The 13,065-nt window shown below is 39.8% G+C and overlaps 2 protein-coding genes across 2 annotated transcripts; one reads left to right on the top strand and one right to left on the bottom strand.

Moving 5' to 3' along the window:
- The first annotated feature begins 8,102 nt into the window (after nucleotides 1–8,102).
- Nucleotides 8,103–9,368, top strand: LOC103962478 (protein transport protein Sec61 subunit gamma). The gene is made up of 3 exons (XM_009375179.3): nucleotides 8,103–8,265; nucleotides 8,364–8,479; nucleotides 9,191–9,368. The coding sequence occupies exons 1-2, from the start codon at nucleotides 8,172–8,174 to the stop codon at nucleotides 8,477–8,479; spliced, it is 210 nt and encodes a 69-aa protein (XP_009373454.1). The 5' UTR covers nucleotides 8,103–8,171; the 3' UTR covers nucleotides 9,191–9,368.
- Nucleotides 9,369–10,463: 1,095 nt separating this feature from the next.
- Nucleotides 10,464–12,677, bottom strand: LOC103962479 (acetolactate synthase 1, chloroplastic). Its single transcript, XM_048578598.1, has one exon. It carries the CDS (start codon nucleotides 12,622–12,624, stop codon nucleotides 10,633–10,635), a length of 1,992 nt encoding a protein of 663 aa, XP_048434555.1. The 5' UTR covers nucleotides 12,625–12,677; the 3' UTR covers nucleotides 10,464–10,632.
- Between the last annotated feature and the right edge of the window lie 388 nt (nucleotides 12,678–13,065).

Genomic DNA, 13,065 nt, shown 5'->3' with positions numbered 1-13,065 from the left:
TTGAAAAATAGAAATTGATGTCAAACGGTCCACAAAATAAGGGAAAAAATGATTTTCTCTTTGGGTTACTATTCATGTGATCACGTGTGTGTAGTACGATTTGGCAACTTAAACAACATCTTGGGGAGTAAACCCTAGATGTAGTAGCTGGTTATTAAGTTTCCTTCTTACGAATCTAGAATAATAGAAAACGGAGAAGTGATCAGTTAGTTCTCCGGATAGCCAAAAGTGAAGCGTAGACCTCATCATGCCATGCTTTAACGTGTTTGAAACGTGTGAAATGACTTGGAAATAAAAAATTAATGTTCACAGAGTACCCATCCTTAGTCATTCATTGGGAAATACTGCGTGTTGAACACGAGCTATATTATTCATCCGAAAGCATGGATTCCCATAACTTAATCCACATTTGGCACCCAATTTCAACACGGTTGTGTTGACCCTAAAAACTAACAAACATATGTGGCGCACAGGCTGAGTAATTAATAAGATAACTACGTCCTTCGGTTGTATGCAGGGTGTGCCAACTCGTCGGCCAAGCTCGGCCGGGGAGTAAAATGTGTTGATGTGGCGCTGGGCGCGTTGCTGACTTCTTGATATTGCGACTGAGACCGAGGAAGGAACACGTCTCAACCTTCGGGTTCAAAAGCCTGAAGATAAGGTTGCTAATTCTGCGAAGTTCACAAATCATCGGCGCCAAGTTTGGTCTCGGTAATTATATTCGTGAGAGTATAAGTACACAATGGCGGATCCAGGATTTTAAACTCGGGGGGTCCCAATAATAAAGGTCAAAAAAATTTTAAATAAAAATAACATTGAAAAGTTAAGTACAATACATTTCATTCAAAAATCATGTGCAAAACAACATTACAAGCTATAAAATCCTAATTCAAACGTCCACAACGAGGTTTCATAGTCTAAAAATGTTCCATGATAGCTTCATTACCAATACATGAAAAAACATCTTTCTCAACGTAAACAACTAAGCTATCACTCAACCATTGATCTCCCATTTTATTGCAAAGTGGACCCTTAATGATATTCATAGTGGAAAATGCCCTCTCCACTGAAACAGTTGCAACCAGTAAAACCAAAGCCAACTGAACAAGCAAATATACATATGCAAATGTTTGATGCAACCTTTTCTCCACCATTTTCTTAGCAAGCTCATTAATCCCCCGCAATTGAGAAAGATCATTATCAGAACGCACAAAATGAATGTAAATATCAAGTTGATCTTGAAGTGCCGATCTATCTCAATCTGTGAAATCTTTAGGATACATTTGAGCAAGGCGAACAAGCTTCTCTTTATCAAAAGCTACAAATGAATCATTCGGACTCAAACATGTCAAGCAAATAAGCAATTCGGTATTACCTTCAGCGAAGCAATCATCTAATTCTGTAAGTTGGAAATCAATGATCTCAAAAAAAAGCTTCACTTTGTAATGATGACGTCTTTCTTGGAGTAATGTAATTATAATATGAGATTAGGTGGGATTAGAAATTTAGGGTTTTGGGTGAATATAAGAAAGATGGGGATTAGGGGGAAAAGCAGAGGAACGAAACGGGGGAAAGGAAAGGGACTCTTGGGAAAGATGGCCCATGTGGGGCTAGCCATATGGAATCAGGGACAATTGACAAACGGCACCGTTTGTCTCATTAGTTTTTAACAAAAAAAAAATTAAACAAATTGGCCAAAACACTGCGTTTTGGACCAACTTTTTAAAAAAACCATGTTTTCTTTCTTTTCCCCTGCAGCCCCGCTGTCTTCTTCTCCGTTGCAAGCTGCAACCTGCAGCACAGACCTCATGTTCTCGTCAAGGGGTCTCCCAGAAAATTTCTAGCAGCATTTTAGGATCGCCGAGGGGTCCTAGGACCTCCCAGGTTCCTCTGTGGATCCGCCTCTATAAGTACATTGAACTGGTACCAGACTATATGGACACTAGTACTCAAAGGAGATAAATGTCTTGATGGTAAATGCGGTTCAGCCGTCGGAACTCTAAAATGTCCTTGCGAATATCCAATCATAAAATAAAACTCGGCTTTCAATGTGCCAAGCCTACTAACCTAGTAACACCTCACTTCACTGAAAAGGCTGATGAGATGACCTCTTCCAACAAGGACTCAAAAATCCTTGTCGATCGAGACTTGGATATTATCCAGTCGGCCTTGAAGCAGTGATGTCTATCCAAACTAAAGGTGCTCCTCGATCAGCTGATTCTACGGCTCAAGTGTTGTATATCCAAACTGAAGATGTGTTGATGAGAAGAAAGAGGAAGGGGATAAAATCTCAAAGGTTGTTGAGAAGCTTTGCGCAGGGCAATTTTTGTGTCAATTTTGAGGGGCTTGAATGATGCACTCCCTTCTTTATTTATAGCAGCGCACCCCCTTCATGGCCGAACTAGAACTGCACTCGGATTAGAACTCCTCAACCCAATCTGATTAGGTTTCGGCGAATGCTAACCCCAATAGGACTTTGAACCAAGCTCCTTAATAATCCAGGTTCATCTCCTAATTTTAAGCATCTTTAGCTTTAAACTCCTTGTTGCACTAGGGTTCGACAACCTCACCCTTATCTAAACCAAACCTCCTCGCAATAGGATTCGGTTGACCTTGACTGGACGACCCATGACAAGATTCTAGATGAATGTTACTGGCCAAGGACGATTATAAGCTCGGCCCAAAATATTATTTTGGACCCAAACAGGTTGATGTAAATAATTTTAGCCGTTCAAGTTTAATTAGACGACTTCAACTTAAGAAAGAAAATGACATAGCAGAAGTTACAGATGAAAGGGATTACAAGTAGTGGAAGCCTTTAAAGGAATGGATCCCAATTTTTCAAAAAAAATAGGGACATCCTCTTAACCGTTAGATTTGGCTTTAATGAAATCATGTGGTTGAGATTTTGTGGCCTGTGATTTAATTTCAGCCACATTATTTCATTAAAGTTAAATCTAATGGTCAAGAGGGTGTCCTCATTTTTTTTTTGAAAAAATGAGGATCCCTTCCCTTAAAGGGCCTGTACAAGTCGTCACTCTTAATAAGTTTCTAGAACACTAGAGAATTAAGAAAAGCACTCGAATTTTGATAAATAATATAATAAGATAAGTACAATACAACCCTAAAGTTGTTTATATAGTCTTAGGAAAAACCCTAGATGCAAAAGGAAACAAACGGGAAAATTACAAAATTCCGGACCTTCAAACTTAAAAGCCGTTTCTAACTGTTTAAACGTTGTAAGATACTAAAATCCATCTTTTGCCGTGTCGAAGCTGCAAGTTGCATCCGTCTATTCAATCTCTTTCCGGAAATGTATCACGAATCTAAATCGGAGACAGAAAACCTAAGAACAGTATTCACTGCAGCAGCTACTAGCCCGAACTCGCAGGTCGAATCAGCCGTTCCAGCCCATCGTCAGAAAACAGTATAAAGAACTGTATGCAGATCCTGTCCACAGGTCGTAGTTTAATATAGTAATATACAAAGATGCAAACATCAAATGAATAAACAAAACAAAGTTGTCCCCAGGAAGGCGACACGAGAGTTGGATATTTTTTTTTTCATATTTTTAAGACCCTCCTCCATCCATGGCTCCATCAACCTAATATTGATTATTTACGTACAGTAAATGTTGTTGGCAAGATAAACAAAAAGATAATATTTCATGAATAACCATGATTAGGCAACAGCTCGTCGCTCTTATCTTATTAACTAAACAATAGTCTCCTGCAGAATAGCAACACAAGCATACAACAGCTGCTGCTGGTTTGAGTAAGATCCGTACAGACTTAACACAGTTGGCTCTTCTCGTAATTGTCAGTTTAATTAGTTTTTATTAGATAGGATATACAGAAGCATTTTAGGATATACAGAAGCATTTTAATTTTTTTTTTAAACGATATTATCTACACTAAGAGGTGGGAGAGTGGACAAAGCCTTACAATGGGCTAGCAGTACTGTTGTTCAAATTCGCTTTTGCCAAGAATCGAATGTAAGACCTCTCTTATATGTGGAAAGGAATATCACTAAACCGTAGTATTAAGTAAAGCATTTTAATATTTAAAGTTTAAATATTAACCAAACTCATGTTAATACTACTCTTTCTTTTAAAATTTAGGTTGCAGATAATTAGATTTGTTGTGCGTTCAAGCAGGAGTTAGTTAATGTAAGACAGCAAGTCTCGCAAGGACCGAACATATCAACATAATTTTCATTTTCTAATTTAGATATGGAAGTGGTAGTGAAACAATAACCTAAATCTACTTGTTGGGAGCTTGGACCCCTCTCCGGGCTCTCCCCCTTCTTCTGGCTGCCTTCTCTTTGTAAGCCAATTTTTAGACAACCCTTTGTGGGATGTGGCCTTTGCTTGACCATCCTTCATTTGAGAGACCATCCTTCATTTGAGAGATTGTGCTCCCTTCCAAGTCTACCTCAAGAAGACTTCTTTGTGTAGTGCTAAGCCATGGTGATATAGCCTCATCCAAGCCACTAAATAAATATCTCACGTCTTAGTATAAATAACTCTCCATCTAATGGTGATGGAGCCATGAGTCAACAGATCCTCCATCTAACGGTGACCTAGTCTATAGTCAACAAGTCTTTCCTCATTCGTGATGCTCACAAGGATGCTCCTTGATTTAGGGATTTTCATGTGCAAAGCGATGGCAACAACAATATCTTTCTTGGATCCAATTGTAAGTTTTCAAAAATGATAAATGTATCTAAACTGCTTAATACTCATTAGTTTGAAAAACAAAACAAAAAATTAGATCATAGAAGATACCTAAGAAACCCTAAAACAGAGAATTATATATGACCTCGTTGATCAAGTTACTTTGTTGAAAGACAAAATTAAGCCTGCTTGAAACTACTCCGTGAAAAGTTGATATCATCTCAATCTCAGAAAGCACAAGTACTTTCATGAAAATATCTTAAACTCATCCAAAAATAACTCTGCCAAAAGCAAATAACTCTACAAACCCGTCTTCCTTACCCGCCGACGCCTCCCTTTGGTCGAGGTCGGTGACACCCATCTCCGCCCGTCTTCTTCCCTATTCACCCTCTTCTCTCTTGTGCCTACTTTATTATATCCCTTCTTTTATATTTTTGGTCTAAAGCTTGCGCCTCAGTTAACTGGTCTCGTATTTGGCTTCTATGGTTTTTTGTCACCGCAAATCCAACCAGTTACCTCTGCTACTTAGGTCACCTCTTTCAAGGATCTCCATTAACGGAAAAAACATATAAAAAGTTATTCAAGTTCATGATCCTAAAGTGAAGAAATTATTAGGTAGTACTGTATTACAACGTTATATGTGATATTCCCGTTTAAAATTTGACATGTGGACTATTTTATCGGATTTATAATTTATTTTAGGAATAAAAAAAATTTTAATTCTTGAAAAATAAAAAAACCCAGCGACCACCATCGTCCTTGATAGGATTTTTACCATCTACAAAAGTAGGGATAAAAACACATAAAATACTTGCAAGAATACAAGGCTATTGTAGTATAGATGCTCATGCAAGGTCGTTCTTCTCAAAGACTATTTGGATAATTTATGTAGAAACAATTCCTAATTAAATACTTAAAATTAAAAATTGAGAAAAGAGATTCTGAAATTGGGTAATATTAAAAAACGAATTTCAATTAAAAACTAATATGACAAAAGAAACGAGTTTTAAATATCAATTTATAAAAGCACTAGGGTTCCACTATCACCAAGCAATCATATGTATTTTTACCAATTACTTATGATCTACAAATGCCACTTTGAAGGTTAGGTTTTCCTAATTTATATTCTACTTGGAACCTCCAACATAGAATGTATATCTAACATGCAACCCGTCCAGATGTTTGGATCGAATCTGAACATGAAAGACTCATTATGCTTTATGAAAACCCTTTGAAAAACCATGCAACCCTTAAGACGTGGTGTTCATCTTAAGTGAAATTACAATTATTAATCACAAGAAGCCAACGTCAATTTCAGGGAACCTTCCGACCAAAATTGCATCAAATTACTTTTCTAGAAATCCTAATGGTGATCAGGCATTAAGACAATTAGATAGTTTTAATCATGGTGATCAATAATTGAAAGTATGCATGCAATCAATCATAAGCAATTAAATAAAAATCACATATTCATGCTAAGGCTTAAGGCTTCAACCTAGCAAAAGGAATTAGCTACGCATATTCATAATTGAAATCATAGAAAATATTATTAAGAATAAAAGGAATGAAAACACCTTAAAGTAGAAAATCTCCAAGAACCCTAGCCAACTTCTCTGTCTCCAAAGTAGCATAAAATAAAGCGTATCCCAAGATTAAGAACGGCAAAGCAATATATTTGCTGAGCAATCACACAAACCCTAAAACATAGGTCTCTTACTCCAACTAGGAAACTAAATAATAATAAAATATCTTAGAAAATAAAACCCTAATTAAACTAGGAGAATCTGCCAAGTACTTGTCCAGCCACGTTTTAGCCCCAAATCTCCTCCGAATCCGGCCCATAAAAACTTGTTTTAAAGATAAGAACGTTCTGAACTCATCTCCAGAAGGCCACGAACCCATCCGAGGTCATCTTGGGCTCCAAAAAAACAAGTTAAGCCCAAAATGTCACTATTCCAGCATCGCGCATTGCTCCTTTATTTTATCGCCAGAAGACATCGCTTGGTAGAAAAATATGATATTTTGCTACGATCAAGTAAATTATAAATCTAGCTGTGATAAACGTCCCTGTGCCAAATTTTAAACGAGAGTATCACGAGTGACGTGGTAGCACAATATTACCTAATGGTTTCTCCCTAAGAGCAACTTCACTCCTAAAGACTTTGCGCCAGCACCCAGCCCATTTATCCACTTAATTGAACAGTAATAGACCCAATGAACAGTAATAGGCCAAAGCATCTCCACCCTAGAAAAATGTGCTGGCACCCAGTCTAAAAATGCGCTGGCACAAACGATCTCCACCCCTACAAAATGCGCTGGCACCCAGTCCATTTAAAATATTAAATACTTTTTTTATAAAATAATAAATAAAAAAATAGTTTTAATTTCGGATAGGATTTTTAACCAATCTCGTCACGTCATGTGTCATTATCCGAACGTACTATTTTTTGAATAGATTTCCGCTAAGATTTTTTGAATTACATAAGAACTTAAATAAAGTTCTAAAAATAAATAAGAAATTACATAACAAATTAAATAAAGTTGTAAAAGTAAATAAGAAATTACATAAGATGAGGGTTATGTATTTATAGAAAAAAAAAATTAATTTTTTAAAATTTTTCTGCATTTTTAAAAAAAATTTCACAAATTTTAATTATTTTTTAATAAATTTTAATGTTGTAATTAATCTGGACCGTTGGATTTGAAAAATAATCAAATCCAACAGCCAATAAGCTGCCACGTGGCCAACGGTCAAAATTCTGACCGTTGGGCCTTTTTTTTTTTTGTGAAAAAAACGTGGACCGTCGATCTGTGATCGGACGGTCCATTTTAAAAGTCAAATTTAAATTTTTTTTACCATTGGAAATCCAACGGCCTACAAAAACTAGCTGTTGGAAATCCAATGACTCTAAGGAGGGCCACGTGGCCCTCACCGGTTCGAACCCACTTGCGCTGACACGCGGGGCCCGCGCTGCAGCGCTGTCGGCTACTTGCGCCCAGTTGCGAGTGTTGTGCACGTGCCAGGGAAATGGACCGGCTTCTGGGTCTGTCCGAAATGGGCTGGCTTGTTGCCTGGCGTGGGCTGGGTGCCAGGCTGTTTCACGTGCTGGAGGGTTTGGACTGGGTGCTGGGTTGCTAATTGGACAGGGTGCTGGGCAAAAAAGTGTGGGGTGGATCTGCTCTAAAGTGAAACTAGTTTGGAAAGTAAAGAGAGTCGCACGTGATTGGTTGCACACTCATATTCAACCCGTGTCCACTGGTGTTCCGACAACTGCCGATCGATTTAGGGCTCGGGTTTTTGAGTTTACCGTGTTTGAGCCTGAACTCTTTATTGTATTGGGCCTTTTTCACTGGCCCAAAATCAAAGGAAACCAAAAGTGAGCACGCAAACATTACAAAACCCGACCATTTCGTCCTACTCCTCCCTCCTCTGCATCTCTCTCTCTCTCTCTCTCTCTCTCTCTCTCTCCTCGTCTCCCAATTTGCTCAGGAGAAAATGGACGCCATCGACTCAGTGGTGGATCCGCTCCGAGAGTTCTCCAAGGACAGCATTCGCCTCGTCAAGCGCTGCCACAAGCCCGATCGCAAAGGTAATTCAGTATTCGGGTCGGATCTGTGTTTTCTCAGAAGTTATATTCTTTGATGTGCATGTGTAATTGATGAGATTTGATGGTTGATTGTCGTATAGAATTCTCCAAGGTCGCGCTCCGGACAGCGATCGGGTTCGTCGTGATGGGTTTCGTCGGGTTCTTCGTGAAGCTGATCTTCATCCCCATCAACAACATCATCGTCGGATCTGTTTAGGTATTTATTGTATCTAATCAAATGCATTGATTGGTTTGCTCGATCGATTTATGATTTGATTAGGTTGTTTATTAGTTGGAAATCGGATTAATTTGACTATGGTAATTCTTGTTTGTTCAATTTTATAAAAATTGTGGAAAGTTTCGATGAGGAACGTAGTCGTTGAGTGCCATATATATAACTGGTTTTTCTTCTATGACAATTTAGTTGCAATGGTTCTTTAATGTTGAGATTTTTATCACTCTTTGTTTAGATGTGTGCATTGTTCTTGGTTTTGAATGTTTCACCCCATTATGATTATTTTAGTGGTTTGGGACGGATAGCCGTTTGGCGTTGCATCGTGATATTTGGTAGAAATGGATGTGGTGAATCTGGTGATATGATCTAAATAGGGAGATATGCTTGTGGCACGATTGATTAGTTCGAGTTCTGGTGTTACCCTGTTGGTCTATTATTCTGCCTTATGTATCTTAGGAAATTGATGTCGAATCAAGGACGGTTAACAGAAATGTTGATGTACAAAATTGGTCCAATGTTCTTGTATCTTGAATTTATTCATATGTAATAATATAGACTACAGTGTCATTAGACTATGGATTCCAGACCGTAGACTAGCAAGTTGGTTAGGAGTATTTGAAACATATTTGTTATCTTTCGTTGTAGAATCGGATGTGGATTGGGGACTGATTTTGTTTTCCCGTGTGGTTGCAGGTCATGCTGAAGATCAAGTTAGACGGATGATAGGTGCAGCAAACCTTAAGAAAGCATTAGCTTTTAGTTCTCATATGCTCCTTGTTTCTGTAAGACCATGATACATGCACTTTCTAGTTTTCGATGTTTGGGACCTTGTCTCTTTCTCGTTTAATCAAAAATTTTGTTGTTCTGGATTCGTTTACTTGCTTGATGATTGTCATTGTACTTTTTAACCAATAAAATGTCGGAGGGATGATAATGGCTAAAACAATGGAGGGATGTTGAATGGGATGGGCTCGAACGATGGATTCAGTAGCACATTAGTCATGAAGTTTATACAGTACGAATTCATACTGTATGGCTGTTTTTCCTGTTCGACCGGGTTCCATGATAAAATGCACTACGAGTACCACACCACTAATGCGCTGGAAGTGTGATTCAGCCGTTTCATTTCGTGATGTTGGTATACTATGCCGTACATGCGTAGCGTTCGTGTTGCCCTTACAGTTGAGGTTATGTCTAAGTTTTTGATCGTCACTCGTAAGTGAGAGGTCTTGTGTTCAATTTTTGCCAGAGGTAAATTTGAATCATATTTTTGCTAGCCCTAATTCTTAAATATAGCACAACTAAAATTTAATTTGTAAAATTCCTTCGGTCAAGCTACTTAGTACTACAATCTAGTGATATTCCTCTTTATTTGTAACTGAGAGGTCTTATGTTTAATTCTTGCTAAAATCAAATTTAAATCACATTATTACTAGTTTATTATTAGGTAAAGCCTACAATCTTTTCTTTAATGTAAAAAAAAAAAAAAAACTAATAATAATAAAATAAAATAAAATTTTCCTTTTGTCCGTGATGCTCTTTATACCTATATCCTATCCCATCCGGTCTACCATACAGGCTCTGCGAGTCGGCAAAAATGGTGTGGTCATCAGGACAAATCTTGGGTTGCTTCTTTGTCTCGTCCTGTTAATTTTTCAATTTTTTAGGGGACTATAGATAAGATGCTCTAAAGGAGACTTCAACAACCATGTACTTGTTGATCCGTCTGTCATCTTCTGTTGGTCATTTATGTATAGAGTCGAGGGTAGTTTTGTGCCTTGCCCCTAAAACTCGAGTTTAATCGCACTTTTTGTAAGTGAAACTGCGAATCAATAAACTCGAGTCTTAGGCCCACAGCCCAAAAAAATACACTCTTAACTCGAATCAGTTTAGCAGATGCAATTATGTCTATGCATCACAGTGCAAGTTCCATCCCCACTTTCAACTCACCAAAAAAAGTTGATCATCAGTCACAAACTTTAAGCTAAAAATTATTCCAAGTTAAATAAGAGATGCCAAAACTTAACAGACACAACTGGTTCAAGCTAATACTAGCACATAAACTAAAAACTTATACATACACCTCTAAATTACACTCTTCCGAATGAAAAACAGGCGCTGCGCAGCCCGCAACTTCAATAACTTGATCTCCCATCGCCCTCCGTTATCACATCTTTGAAAGCACCGCCGCTCGGAATCATAGGCAGGACATGCTCTTGATGGGGCACTATTACATCCAACAAGTATGGACCAGGAGTGTCCAACATTTTCTGAATTGCTGCTTTCAGATCTTCCTTCTTTGTCACACGGGCAGCCGGTATCCCACAAGCATCTGCAAACTTGAGCATATTTGGGAATATCTCCGACTCATTTGCTGGGTTCCCCAAGTAAGTATGAGCCCTGTTTGCCTTGTAGAAGCGATCCTCCCATTGCACAACCATACCCAAATGTTGGTTATTCAACAGCATTATCTTGACTGGAAGTTTCTCCACACTGATCGTTGCCAATTCCTGGACATTCATAAGGAAACTTCCATCACCGTCAATGTCAATGACAACAGAATCCGGGTTTGCAACAGCAGCCCCGATAGCAGCAGGCAATCCGAAGCCCATAGCTCCTAATCCCCCTGATGTCAACCACTGCCGAGGCCGCTTGTACTTGTAAAACTGAGCTGCCCACATTTGATGCTGTCCAACACCAGTGCTTATAATCGCGTTCCCATCAGTTAACTCATCAAGAACCTGAATGGCATTCTGAGGAGAAATGGAGTCCCCAAAAGTCTTAAAACCCAATGGGAACTTCACTTTCTCCTCTTTCAGCTCCGCCCTCCAAGCCGAAAAATCAAGCTTAACCTTGCTCTCTTTCTGCTCCAATATCCTATTCAACCCTTCCAGTGCCGATTTTACATCAGCACAAACCGACACATGAGGCTGCTTATTCTTTCCAATCTCCGCCGAGTCAATATCAATGTGAACAATCTTAGCCCGGCTAGCAAATGCCTCCAACTTCCCGGTAACCCGGTCATCAAACCTCACCCCAAATGCAAGCAGCAAATCAGACTTATCCACAGCATAATTAGCATAAACAGTGCCATGCATTCCAAGCATTTGGAGTGACAGTTCTTCGTCATTGCACGGGTATGCCCCGAGACCCATCAAAGTACTAGCCACGGGGATCCCCGTGAGCTCCACGAACCGCCTCAACTCCTCACTGGAGTTCAAACACCCTCCACCAACATACAAAACCGGTTTCTTGGACTCGGACACCAATCTCACAATCTGCTCCAAGTGACCCTCATTGGGGGACTTGGGCAACCTAGACATGTACCCAGGTAACTTAATGGGTTGATCCCAATTGGGAACCACAAGCTGTTGTTGCACATCTTTGGGTATATCAATCAAAACCGGGCCAGGTCGACCGGAGGTAGCTAAGAAAAAGGCCTCCCTAACAACCCTAGGAATGTCCTCTACATCAAGAACAAGATAATTGTGCTTAGTGATTGACCTTGTTACCTCAACAATTGGGGTCTCTTGGAAGGCGTCAGTGCCTATCATTCTCCGGGGTACTTGGCCGGTGATTGCCACCACCGGTATGCTGTCCATGAGCGCGTCGGCGAGGCCACTAACCAAGTTCGTTGCGCCGGGGCCGGAGGTTGCAATGCACACGCCGGGACGACCCGACGCGCGGGCGTAGCCTTCAGCTGCGAACACCCCGCCTTGCTCATGGCGCGGGAGGACGTTGCGGATGGAAGAAGAGCGCGTGAGAGCCTGGTGGATCTCCATTGATGCGCCGCCAGGGTAGGCAAAGACGTCGGTGACGCCTTGGCGCTCGAGCGCCTCAACGAGGACATCGGCGCCTTTTCTGGGCTCGTCAGGGGAAAATCGGGAGATTGGGGCCTCTGTGTCTAGAGGGTTGGTGGTGGTGGTGGTGGTGGCGGTTGTGATTGTGGTATCGGTTTTGGGGGAGAGGGAGCTGGAGATCCGGAGGTGGCGGAGGGGAGAGGGTTTTTGGGGAAGAGGAGAGAAGGGGGGGTTGAATCTGGAAATGGAGGGGTGGGATTTGGCTGAGGAAGAGAAAGGGGAGGGTTTTGAGAAGGAGTAAGAGGAGGGTGGAGCAATGGCCGCCATTGTTGGAGAAGCTGATCTTGAGAGTGAAATGATAGTTTCAGTAGTGGCTGCTAGAGCAGGGAGACTCGTGGCCAAGGGATTCGTATCGTAGTTTCGAACTTATATTTCCTTTCAAAGGGAATGTCTATTTACATTTTCGTCCCTTTGTTAGGTCCAATTTATGATTCCATTTCTCTTCTGATAAGGAAAAAATGAATTAGACGTCAGCTTTATCATTTTATATTTCCTTTATTTCTAGTTCTTAAATTGAATAAATCAAATAGAATTAAAAATTAGAATTAAACAAAAAGATATGTGAAACTAAAAAGAGTGCGTGAAGCTCCTAATTTGTTCTTTTTAATTCTTAAAATGTATTTAGTTATGACGATTGGTGACAAAATTTGAATTCCATTCAGTGAAAGACTACAAATTACAACCCTCAATTTTCCCGTAAAATTAAAA

Source organism: the organism of the source record quoted next, unplaced genomic scaffold (genome assembly GCF_019419815.1).
Source record: "Pyrus x bretschneideri cultivar Hongxiangsu unplaced genomic scaffold, Pyrus_bretschneideri_v1 Contig125, whole genome shotgun sequence".
NCBI classification, from domain to species: Eukaryota; Viridiplantae; Streptophyta; class Magnoliopsida; order Rosales; family Rosaceae; genus Pyrus; species Pyrus x bretschneideri.
The sequence above is the reverse complement of the archived record's forward strand: the minus strand, read 5'-3'. Positions and strand labels throughout refer to the sequence as shown.